General features: G+C 41.2%; 1 protein-coding gene across 1 annotated transcript in view; it reads right to left on the bottom strand.

Annotated features, from left to right (window-relative positions):
* Positions 1-2,455: 2,455 nt before the first annotated feature.
* Positions 2,456-12,740, bottom strand: part of CLIP4 (CAP-Gly domain containing linker protein family member 4) — a 31,531-nt gene continuing 21,246 nt past the window's right edge. The window contains exons 12-18 of the mRNA XM_030946056.1: positions 12,359-12,442; positions 9,491-9,631; positions 8,942-9,070; positions 6,614-6,737; positions 5,762-5,826; positions 5,025-5,097; positions 2,456-4,409 (exon numbers count right to left, since the gene is read on the bottom strand). Of these exons, the coding sequence (XP_030801916.1) occupies positions 4,082-4,409; positions 5,025-5,097; positions 5,762-5,826; positions 6,614-6,737; positions 8,942-9,070; positions 9,491-9,631; positions 12,359-12,442 (944 nt within the window). The 3' untranslated portion in view covers positions 2,456-4,081. The remainder of the gene's footprint in view (positions 4,410-5,024; positions 5,098-5,761; positions 5,827-6,613; positions 6,738-8,941; positions 9,071-9,490; positions 9,632-12,358; positions 12,443-12,740) is intronic.

Below are 12,740 nucleotides of genomic sequence, written 5' to 3'. Positions count from 1 at the left end.
ACACTGTGTGGTATTTCCAGAATCTCCAGATTATATCCAGGTAGAAATGCTTGGCTCGTCCCTCTGGGCAGAGCATCTCCCAATGGGATGCTGTAGTTCTTATCAGTCATGCAGTGACATTCAATAGCCTCTTATCAGCAGATGTCCCCTCCCAAGGGAAGAGTGATTGTGGAAGAGATAAGGAAAAACTGCCCACTTGACAAAAGACAACTGCCATACAGACAGCAAATAGAATATATCTTGCCTTGCAATCTGGAACAAGATGCTACACACCAAGTTTCTTACAGGGAAAGGTGCCCTTCTCTCTATCACCAGGAAGGCTGTCTTTTACCCACAGCAAACTGGCCAGTACAAAAACAAAGGATATGGCTGAAGATAGTATTTGGGTGTTTTCCTAAATGTATGTATCCAAGACAGCCTTTGAGTCTGGACTGAGGGTAGGTCTACCTGTAAGATGTATTTTAATTCTTATTCAGAGTTGAAAATGACACTATTGAATCTTGTGACAATTCTAGGAAGAGATAGCTTCTGCTGTGAAACACTCACTTTTTATCCCATCCCACATCACTCCTATGGCCCAGGCAGCTGCATTCTCATTAAATGCTCCTTGAAATTAGGACTGACTTACTATAGATAAACTTTCTCCTTCATGTGCTCATTCTACAGCAGGATAGTGTTCTGGTTTGCTTAACAAGACTTTTCTAGTAGGCACCTCTCCCCTCCCTCCTTTTCTTCCCTGTCTTAACTCAAAAGGGAGCTCTCCTATGTTTTTCCAGGAACAGGGCTGGTCAGCAGCCAGCCACCACAGCCTGGTTTGGATCTGGCACTGGCTGGAAATCTCTGCTGTAATTCCCCTTTTTCCCAGAGTTGTCAGTCTGCAGCCCGGCAGGGAAAAGGATGCAGGTGGGTACTCTGTTACGTGGCTTTCATGGACAGTTTGTTTCCCCCTGGTCCTTGACAAGGCTTCTGCAAACTCTGAATTCTGGAACAGCCATGACAGAAAGGCTGCATTTGCCACCTCCCATAGGTCACAAAGTTAATTTGTCAGAAGAACTGTGCTGTCTTGCAGCTCTGCAGAGCCAGCCTTGGATCCATGTGCAGCACTCTGAAGGCACAGGCTCCCTCGCCAGAAAACCATTGCTGTCACCATCTGCAGAGCAGTCACTGAGTCCAGTTGAGCTGAGCTCCCTAGAAATTAATTCCCCATCCTCAGACACCTCAAGAAGATTCTCATCCCCCTGTCACGTGCACCTGTGGTCTCTCCTTTCCAGCCAGTGTTCAAGAAAACTTGAAAGATTTAATTGCTAGGAGTACTGAGGGACATATTCTTTATAGGGACCTTAGACATGCTGGGGGACAAGGACAGGATGTCTGTCCTCAGAGTCTGCACAGAAAGCACAGAATTGCTGGGGACCATCTGCTTATTTATTTATAAACTACACATAATGTTTTATTTATGTAGTTTCTCAGGACTTTGAGGATCATTTGGCTTTTTCCTAACCAGTCAGGGGCTGTGATAGTGCAGCCCTCTGCACAGCACCTAATTTCAAACTTCACTGCCACTTATTTTCAGAATTTTCTTTATGACACAGTGTCTTCCTGTAAGAGTTGGAGTAAAGGATTATGGCAACTTACCTTGGATTTAGGGAAGTACAAATCCCTTCCCCTCATCACCTTGAAGAGAGCCATCAGTAATCCTTTCTGGAATGGACTGATTTATTTCTGTTTCAGACAGCATAATTTTACAGAGCTTCTTGCTTCCTGGCAGAAGATTCTGAGAGCTACCAAAACAGCTCCACACTGGTAACAGTGAGACTGCTCCTCTGAGCTACAGTGCTCGAGCCACTTACAGCCAGAGCTTGCAGCAGAGATGTGCTGCTGGCTGGAGCTGGAATGGAAGGCAGAGCACCACACACCAGTGCCAGATGGCATCTGTGCCCTGTCCTGCACCCATCAGGCAGCTTCAGTGAGGCCCAGACCCCACTTCCAGATGAACTGTGTGGAGCTGCAGAGCTGTGCAAGGTGCAGCCTGACCGCCCTGCAGGAAAAACAAGCTCCCACTGAATCATCTGTGCAATACAGACCACACAGAAATGCTGTGTCTCCAACAAGCTGCCCTGCTTGCTGCCTCTCCCATACACTTCTTCCCACACCTACCTCCTGGAGAACTCCAGCTACCCCTCAGATAAAGCAGTTCCACCCATTCCATCTGGTCAGGCAGGGAAAAGAGCATTCCTGGTGATGAGTGTCTCCTCACAGGAACTCCACTGCTCTCCCAGGAGCACCAGGCAGTGACAGAAAGTGCTGGGCAAAGGCTTTGCTTGGAGCTGGCAGTTCTGTGCTGAACAGTCAGGAGAGAGAAAACCTTCTGCTTCACAGCTGGCAGTTGCACACTGAACTCCCTGCACTTAATTTGTACAGAAGTGTACATTCTGTAAAGACCCAATGAAAATTCTTTTTGTTCTCCTATTTAACAGGGTTTCATTTTATTAATATCAGCAGGAAACAGATATTAGACAAAGTAAAGTTCAGTACGTCACTGTATATCTGCATCTCTAAATATAAAGCATTACTTTTTTTTACATTCAAAATTTACAGCTTCTATATTCAATTAAAATTCCCATGAGTTAGAATACAATATGCATTATTTTAAATACAGATCAGGAAAAATAACTCCAGCAACATTTAAAAGAAGGTTACAGCAGCAGGATTCTGTCTAAAAATTGGGTATTATGATTTAAAGTATCTCTTCTTCAAGTAGGCAAGAGCAAGCAAATAATTTAAGAGTAAAATGACTGTTCTGGAACACAAACCCATCCAGTTAAGATAATGTTTACATATGCTGAGCAATTAAAATACATTCTATGTTTAAAACATGGACAAAAGATTAGCTGTTCTAAAAGGCTGATACACAAATGATGTCACACAAAGGCCCATCACAGTGCTGTACCTAAAATTATCCTTAAGTCATCATAAGATCTCACAAAAAATTTATACTGGAAACTGTTCCGAAGCAAACAAAAAGAAGCAGTGTCACAAACTAATCAAATAATGGCAACAGCTTTGCTTGAAAACCCTGCATCTGTTCCATACCATTGGCAGGAATTACCTTGCTGTATTTATACAGACTTAATATTTATGGTAAGGGAATTATGTATTCCACTCTGGGTTTACTTGCATTTTACAACTGTGATACTCATTGCCTGCAGCACCCCAAACAAAAAAATAGTCTCTAAAAATGAGGGTAAGCTCTCCAGGAGAGTGCAAAGTGCATTATTTTAAAGAGTGCATCTTGTATGTAGCTCGTTCTACAAATGCAGAACAAAAAGTGCTTGTTACTGTACAGACTGACATGCAGCATATTTGTGCTTTTTAAAGGCTTCTTATTAATTGCTGCTCTTCACTAGCAGAGGGGCAAATCCTTGTATTTATCAGCCCTTTTGTATTATGGAGAGGAGGAGAAGAGGAGGGGGAAAGAGGGAGAGAGATTTGAACAGTAAAATGCAAAAATACTCCACAACTGTTTGGAAAAGGGTGGGGAGAGTGGGGGTTTGGCTTTTACTTTTCCTCCTTTCTTATTGCTAGCAGCTGGTACTGGAATTGACAAAGTGCCCAGGAACCAGGCTAATGTCACCCATCAACCACCTCCACTGTCAAAAGCAGGCAATACACAAATATTTCCAGTTCATTACTACATGGAGAAAAACCCTCTGAATACTGCATGAACCACACAGGAGCTTTAGAGAACGCTGCAGACACACTGTTCTCCAACTGGAATGGTTTTCAAATGATGCAGCATCTTAAACCCAAGATGCTTTAATAACCTTCCAGGCAAGGGTCATTAAAGTAAGAGAAACTCTAACAGTAGTTCTACTTCTTAACCTGACTGAACACTTTTTTATCTCTATTTTTTATATATATATATATTTATATAAAATATATATATTATATACACACACATACATATACACTTCTATATGTAAAACGCGAATGCAGAATTTAAAGATCCCGAAACAAGTTTGCATTCTAGGCAGGGGTTCCTTTGTGCTTTGAAATCCTCCCTCCCCGCGGCGCGTGGGGCTCAGCAGATGTCATCCACCAGCCTGGCCCCGTTGATGCCGCGGTAGGTGACCCTGCTGGGGCGCACCAGCACGCCGTGGTTCAGCCTGCAGCTGAAGTAGCGCCTCTGCCCCACCGAGCCGTCGTTCTTGCCCTTGGCGCTGCGGAGCTCCAGCCCCAGCCACACCCCCGGGGCAAAGTCGGTGGGGCCGATGTACCTGATGGTGCCCATCTCATTGGAGCTGCTCAGCAGGACCTGGGAGCCCTCGTGCAGCTTCACGGGCCCCTCGCAGGGAGCCGCGCTGCTGCTGCTGCTGCTCCAGCTGCGCCGCAGCACGGAGCTCTTGGATCTAGCCAGAAAGGAAAGGCAACAAAACAAGTCTTTTTTTTTTTGTTATAAAACATCCAAGGGGACTCTAATTCAAGGAAGTGCAAGGGGGAAAAACACACCCTCAAATCCCTTTTTAGAAAAACTGGGTTAGATCTCATGTAACTAACAAACCATGAAATAACAGTAACAGGCTGCTGCACTCCGCAGTCTGAAGTATTGGAAAAGCAATTTCCTTCACCCAGTGCTAGGATCTACAGTATTTACAGCAGCTGATAGTATTGGTAAATTAAGCCATACAAAACATTTTATTTGGGGCTTAAAACAGTTTAACTGAAACAACTTTTAACACACAACTGTCAGTCAGGATCACCAGAACAAAGTGAAGTCCTTTACCAAGAGCCTCTGAACTTCACCCAGCTGTGTGAAAATACAAGAATTTGGAGAATATGATTGGAAAACAACTTTAATGCCAACCTGAATTCTAGGACTGCGCTCCTGGATGCCCATGGAAGACCAGTGTACTACTGGCTCATTTTGGAAAAAAAAAGAACATGTGAAGGTCTAGATATCCTCTATGCATGAAGGGGTTTTTTTTGAGCAAAGCTAACAGCCACTTGAAACTCCTAACACTCACCTAACAAAGGCATTTCTTCTATTTATCTCCTTTTGTGAAGAGGCAGAAGTGCTGCTTAGACTGCGTCTAAAACCTGAATGGAAAGATTAATAAGCTGTGTAGGACTTCTTAAGAAAAAAAAAAAAGACACCTTTATGAACACATATTCTTTGTGGATTTTTTTATACTGCTTCCACTACGTTTGCTGCACATTCTCCCCTCTAATTTGGAAATTAAATGATGAAATTTCTCACGAACATATATGCCTATAATATGTTTGGCTTTTCAGAAGGAACAAAAATTAAATTAAACAAACCAAACAAGAGCAATTTGAAGGCCTTTTCACAATAAGCTAAAGGAGAGGAAAAGAAAACCAACTACTTCAAGTACCTCACACAAGTTTTAGTAATTTCATAGGCACATCCCCCCCCACTGATCCTTTCATCAATCTCAATTTGTGTTAAGGAGCAGGTTCCATTTCCCTTTCCCTCTGATCAGAATGCAATATTAGCAGTGAGGGAAGACTGCCAGCAATCATAACTGACAATTCTTCCTGCCAGTAGAGTGTTAAGATCAATACAGTACTGCACAGTTCCTTCTGCAGGCTAGATTTTCGGGAAGGGAGCAGCCAGACTACTGGCTAGCATTTGGGGTCCCTGAAAATCTCTTGTGCTTTTGGAGAAGCTGGCTTTGTGCAGATGGTTCAGGCTGCAGAGCAGGGCCTCCCTCACCCAAATCCCAATGTCTCCCACTCCTACCTGGAAAAGTGTGAGTTACTTTACTCCATGATGTCTCTGTGAGAGAATCCAGAGAACCAGTCAGTCTGAAAAGCAATAACACAATAAAGAGGTCATTTCAACTCAACTCTGAATAAACCTACTGGCTGCTTGTCAAATATTGATGAGGTTTTCATTCTTTCCTTCTCCATCTGCCCCCAAGAGACACCAGCATTCCTGCTGCACTCAGGCTGCTGTGCAAGAAGTGCCTGGAGAAAGTCAGAGTATTTGAGTTACTTGCCTTTCACTCACTGAGACAGCAGATATGATTCTGAGGCAAGTTCCTAAGAGTTTGCCTGAGCTGGCTTACTCAGAGAAATAAAAGCAAGAACAAGTCTGGCAGAGTAACTACATACAAATACAGGAGGAAAGAGTACAGAACTCTTTGGATGCTCTTCCTGGAGCCTAAGGAAGAGACTACAAGCAAGTGGTGCGTGCTTTGGTTCCTCTGTGCAGTTAGCTGGGATAAAAAGAGCCTTTTTTAGTCATGGCCAAGGGCAGCTTCCTTTTATAATTGAATTTAGCAGAACACATCAGGATTGGGTCATGAAACTAAGGTTTAATTCATGCAACTAAGGTTTAATGAACACAGAGTATCAGAGGCCCTGGAATAAAAATACTTCAGGTAGTTTCAAGAGAAACAGGAGCCTCTAGTTTTACACTCCGCTTTCAAAAAGCTGATCTAATACCAGATTTTTAATGGAGGTTATAAACCTACATTTGCAGAAGAAAACATTTGTATCTTCTGTATGTGTTCAAAAATTTGTTCTAGGTTGGAAAATGTATTAAGAAATCATTTGGCAGCCCCAACATGACCAGAGCTGCAGTGCTCACCTCTGTACACGAGATGGAGGTGCAAATATGCCATGTCTGGGAAGGCAGCTGAAGTACTGCACTCCTCCCACGGAGCCATCGTTCTTCCCATGGGGCTTGTCCAGTTCAATCCCACACCAGAATCCTACATTGCAAAACAGTAAAATCAGGGCAATTGGAACAAAACTCTACAGGCTTTGCTTCACCTAGACCACTGGCACAGTTGGCATTCACACACATCAAGGATAACAGTTTCTAGTCAGAAAATATCAAGATGCTAAGAGAAAATAGGAATATTTAAAAATAGCTATCTATGCAATTATGCAAAAATTGTACTCTAATCTAATTATCTCAGCATTTTTATATGCTTTCAATAAAATTATTGACATTTTAATTAAATACAAAAATGTTAAAACACTTGAGGAATATATATATACATACTAAAGTAAAATAGATTGTTACTGGCCATAACTGGCTACTGGACAACAAAGAGACAGCAAGGAGCAGCACTGCTGTTTCACATTTCCCTCTTCATTCCTCTGACCACATGGTTTATGCCTCATCTGAGATCATCAACAGTAAAATTAAAGTTTTGATATTAATTCATTCTTTCCCTCTTTCTAGCAAGTTATAATTAATACAAATTGCAAGGTTGGTCATGTGATATCAAGAGAAGGGTGCAAAAATTGGAACTGGCCATCAATTAATCTCATACAGAGCACTGAATAGGCAGCAAGATGTTAATGAGCTTGATCATTCATAACCTGTGATAAATGTGAGCTAATTACACAAAGGTGCTAAATTTCATACTCCATTAGTAGTCCTTATGCTATCCATCCCCAGAAGATTCAGAATTTAATTCAAGTCACTTGGTACTAAGGCACTGGATAAAACCGTAATTCTAATTATCAGCTCAAGAAACTCAAGAATGACAGCTTATGAATTAGAAGGGCTCAGTATATCAGAAGTTCTCCCCTTCCCACTTTTAGAATTAAATAAAGACCTGCATTGCAGCAGAAGGAACAAACCTTGGATAACTTCCAGAGCTTTGATACACATTAGAACTGAAATACTTAAACATGCATCTGCTACATTTTCTATAAATTACTGGGTTAGCAAATGGTGATGATTTGTCATCTTTCCATCCTCACTTCTTACAATAGTGTGTTTTCCTCCAAAAAATTATGCTGCTGATTTAAAGCAGAGAGGGAGGAGACTTAACATTGTCAAACAGCTTTCAGATTTCACAGTTGTCAGTGTATGTGGGAAACAGTCCTTTTCTCCCTGATCACTTTGTCAGCAGCAACACAAAGAGTGGTGACATTGAAGTGTCCCTGAGGGCACTGCAGTACCTGAGCAAGGGCTGCCCACAGTGAAACTGGGAATGGGGCAGGGATGAAACAAGTACAGGGCCTGCACCACGACCTTTGCATCCTGACGGGGTTTTTTAAATGCTGATGCCACCCAGTGTCACGACAGAGCATTGCCACCAATCACACAGCCCTCAGCCAGAGCAGGTGCTCACACCATCACTTACCAGTGCTGCTGCATTACTCTTGCACTAACATTATAGACAGGGCCATAGAGAAGATAATAATAGATTCAAAACTGATTTCCGCAATGCAGAACAACTGGCTGCCTTTGACAGCACTTGGCTTCACTGCAAAGTGCTTTTTAGCAAGGGGAAGGGAGAAGCTGAAAGGGAGAAGGATGAGAAAACAGTGGTGGGGGTTGGGGCTTCTTGAGATATTTGGATTTTATTAATCTTGTGACCTAAAGGTTTGTTAGTTAAAATTTTAATGTTCACAGTTACCCTCTTAAAGATGCCAATAAGAAATGAGACTGATACATGGCATAAGAGTGCCACTACTGCAAGAGACAAGCTGTGTCAAAAAGCCTTAATACAAAAACTAAGGAGTAAAGGAATGTGATCTCAATAAACTATATACCCCTTTGGAGACTAAACTGAGGATTTTCAGAAAGCTTTGTTATGAAGTTGGAATCTATGATCCTTGTGGGTCCCTTCCAATCCAGAATATTCTGTGATTCTGTAATACCTACAACTTCAACATCAAAGTATCTCTTCTACATAAAGTGGACAAATAAAAGTCACATTTTAAACCATTATTTTTTCCTGACAGTTGCATTAAAGAAAAAAAATATTCAGTGAAACACAAGAGAGAGAGGGGAAGAGAGAGAGAGAAAGAACAGACTTGGAAACAAACCAATTTAAATTTAAATTTAGAATTCTTTTGGAAGGAGTGAGGGAAAAGATAGGTTTCCATTCATGTGCTCACATGTAAGCTATTCCATACTGATTTGGAAATATGCACAGAGCACTGCACATACCTGGTGCAAATTTTGTTGTCCCACAAAATCTAACAGTGCCTGTTCTCTGTCCCACCACCAGTACTCTGTCTCCAACCTGGATTTCTCCATCAAGAGCATTTTTCCTCGTGGTTGGGGAACTATACAGCCCTGGTCAAGAGAAGAACAAGATCTGAAATTAGTGAGGTTAAATCTTTAAGAAAGTTTTCAATAGCAAGCCAACTGATTAGTGAACAGAGTATTTATCTCTAACACAGTGTACCTTCCACACATGGCAACACAAATTTTGCTTAGACAAAAACTTGCTTTGTGCAGCACAAAAACTGAACTACAGCCTTTTCCTTGCTTTGAAAAGGTACAGTGACCAACTCTAAAAACGCTTTGCATCTTGAAGACATTACAAAAATCTTTCTAGAAGTTGCCAAACTTAGGTTTATGGTTAAATTACTTCACAAGTGTCTTTCTTGAACTATCTCAGATTCTGAAACAACACAAGCAGTTCTACACCAGTACTTAACACAGCAGTGAACTCCCCCCTGTGAAAATATACCTCAGTGCAACAGACCATACCAGCACTAGTCTTAGATGAGGCAGAAGACACTCTGGTCAGGGCCTTTTTACTGCTGCTCATTGAGTTCCTCTTCTTGGAGTAATTCCGTTTGCCTTCCAAGGAGGCAGTAGAAGAGGAAGAGCTGCTGTACCCAGGAAAACCTAAAGACATAAATGAAAGTTGTCCTTCAGGGATTATAATTTGGAAAAGGACAGATTAAATAGAAGGGAGAGCTTCTGTAACATGGAAGTTATCTGCTCTCCATGGACCACAGATTACAAAGTGAAGAGCCAAAGTTAGAACTTGTTATGCAGCGCTTGCACAAACACGTATCAGGAATGACATGGGCGCACATGACTCCCCTGCCTTGGGAATGTGGTGATAGCTGATGCTAGAAGAGGTCTCCAAAAGCTCATCTTTATTATTCTATGAAAGTTAATCTAAACAGTCCCAAGCATATTTATTAAAATACATGAGCTTTAGTAATAAGAGATCATACCACCAGCTTTTCAGCATCCAGCCTACTAAAGATTTGATGAGAAGTGGAAGGAAGGTGGTATTATGTGAGTGAATTATTGCCTGGATTAAAGCCTACTATATTCCATTACATACTGTATTAATATTAAAATCTGTACTATAAAACAAGAATGGGAAATAAATCACTTTTATTTCCATTTGCAAACCCTAAAGTCTAAACTGTCCAATAAGACTTATGTTCATCTTTCCTACTTCCTTTTCAAGGCTCTTCCTCTTCTCCCCTTTCTTAACCCCTTCTGCCCAAAATGAGGCAGGGTACAGCAAGACACATCTACGCCTCAGCTTATCAATGTGAAAAATTAAAATAATATTGCTTATCAAACTCTCCAGACTTTTGAGAAGCTTCATCCATAAGTTTTGGCAAACAGCTTAATATCGACACAGGGTTTGTTTGCTCAAGGTAATTTAATTCTCCAATTCTGCAAAACAGTAAGGAAGAACTGAGGAAAGGCAAAGGCAGTGGGTCCAAACAAAAGTTGAGGACAGAAACCTGAAGGCTCTGAGATACTCACTGCAGCTGGACTACAATAAAGAAAATGCAAATCACTGACTAAATAGTGACTGAACAGGCAAACTTCAGCTCCATGTCCAAGGTATAAATACACATGCACATTTGCAAACATACACTACATGTACTTATTTAAAAGGATTCACTGGAGGTCAGACCACCATTTTTACAGGGATGCAACAAGAACTGCTCCAACTAAACCTGTCATCAAGATACTCCATTTTGTGGGAAATCACAGCATGGGAGAAGGAAGAGCAGGAAGGACTTCAGCAGGCCATATAATTGATTCCTTTTCCTTCAGGCAAAACAATTACTTGTTACAACACTCCTGACAGGTGAGTATTTGGCCTGTTCTTAAAAACTTCCCATCAGGGAAATCTCAAGACTTCCTCAGTAGTGTATCTCACCACATAATCATCCCTAGTGTTACAGGGTTTACCCCCCACTAACATAAAATCTCAATCACCAGCAGTTTCAATGAAGGTTTTTTTACTCCCACTACACATGCAGAGTGGGTTATACCAACCCTTGTATTCCAAAGCGTCCACTTTTATACCTCTCATCTTCTGTCTTTTTAATCACACAATCACAAATTTCAAGTCTTTACTCCTAAGTCATGTTTTATAAATCCAATTGTTGCTTTTTTTTCTGAATTCACAACTGTTCACTCACAGAAGGTATAAAAAGATGCTTTCCTTCACAGACCTGCTGGAGCAAGCCCAAAGGAGGCCATGAAGATGTTTAGAGGGATGGAGCACCTCTTCTATGTGGAAAGGCTGAAAGAGTTGGGCTTGGCAGGCCCCAGAGAAATCTCACTGTGGCCTTTCAGTGCCTGAGGGGGGCCTCCAAGAAAGATGGACAGACTGTTCGTGGGTGGAAGCAGTGACAGGACAAGGGGCAGTGGCTTCAGACTGACAGAAAGGAGGCTTAGGTCAGAGATTAGGAAGAAATTCTTTCCTGTGAGGGTGGGAGACACTGGAACAGGTTACCCAGACAAGCTGGGTGATGATATTTAATGACCCTTGATGATCTTTAAGGTCCCTTCCAAGTCAAAATAGTCTGTGATTCTGTGCTTTAAAGAAGGAATATTCAAATTCACACTTCAAATTACTCCAAAGAAACACTGCTTTTACCAACACTTTCAGTATGATTTTATAGACAAAACCTCAAAGGAGACACAACTTTTAGGGATTGTTCAAGACAGCTGAAAGGTCCCTTTGTGTTTCAAGTTCAGCACAGTACAGCTGTGGTAGATGTTATCCAATTGTGAAACTAGATAATTGCAGAGAAAGATTCACATGCAAAAGGCACTCTAAAAGTTAGTTTCACTTCTCACATTTGAAAAATTTCACATTGTGAGTCTGCCATGACACACCACCAAGACTGTTAAGCACGGTTAGATGGTAACACTTTATTACAGAAGCATGAACATACAGATAGAGGAGAGGAAAAAAAGGCCAACAGAATATTAAAACCTAGGCAGCAACAACACAGGGTAAAAGGTCTCTCTTAAAAATCTCAGCTGGTAATTCTGCAGATCCTCTGCAAGATCGTTTACTAAGAGCCACCTTTAAGGGCTTTTCTATGTTCCTGCCCAAGTGTTCAGACAGAGGTGGTTACCAAACCAACACAGAACACCAGCCAAACATCCACATGAATTACTTTGCTCCTAGAAAACCAAATACCTACAGCCTGCTTGAGACTTGAATTAAACAAGCATGGCAACTTTTTTTTACAGTGTAGATACAGGGCTTTTACAGAGGTAGGGCAGCAATAATACTGCTTCTACCACACAAAGAATTTTTCTTAAGATGTTAAAAAAAATTTAAAATTATTTCATTACCATCTTTTGCAGGTACAGTTTTTCCCCTGTTAGCAGTCAGAAAGTTGTTTTCAGAAGCACTGTCTCTTTTTGCAATATTTAGGCCTATAAAAAGAATATATACAATTAAATATACACATCCTAACAAGTAACAATAATTTTACAGGAAAGTCACATACAAAAACAATTTTTGCAGATTATGCAGATTTGCAGACTACTGGATGCATGAAAAAATTGATAAAACTGTACAATTCCCGAGACACTTGATAAATGGGTGAAATGAGAACTGCAGAATTGTTTTGATGGATAAGCACAAATATTAAACACCTTAACGCATTAAACCAGTCCAAACTATCTTGCCAAACAATAAACAAATGGTTTATAAAATACTAATTTTATATTG

This window comes from Camarhynchus parvulus, chromosome 3 (assembly GCF_901933205.1).
Source record: "Camarhynchus parvulus chromosome 3, STF_HiC, whole genome shotgun sequence".
Lineage (NCBI taxonomy): Eukaryota > Metazoa > Chordata > Aves > Passeriformes > Thraupidae > Camarhynchus > Camarhynchus parvulus.
The sequence above is the reverse complement of the archived record's forward strand: the minus strand, read 5'-3'. Positions and strand labels throughout refer to the sequence as shown.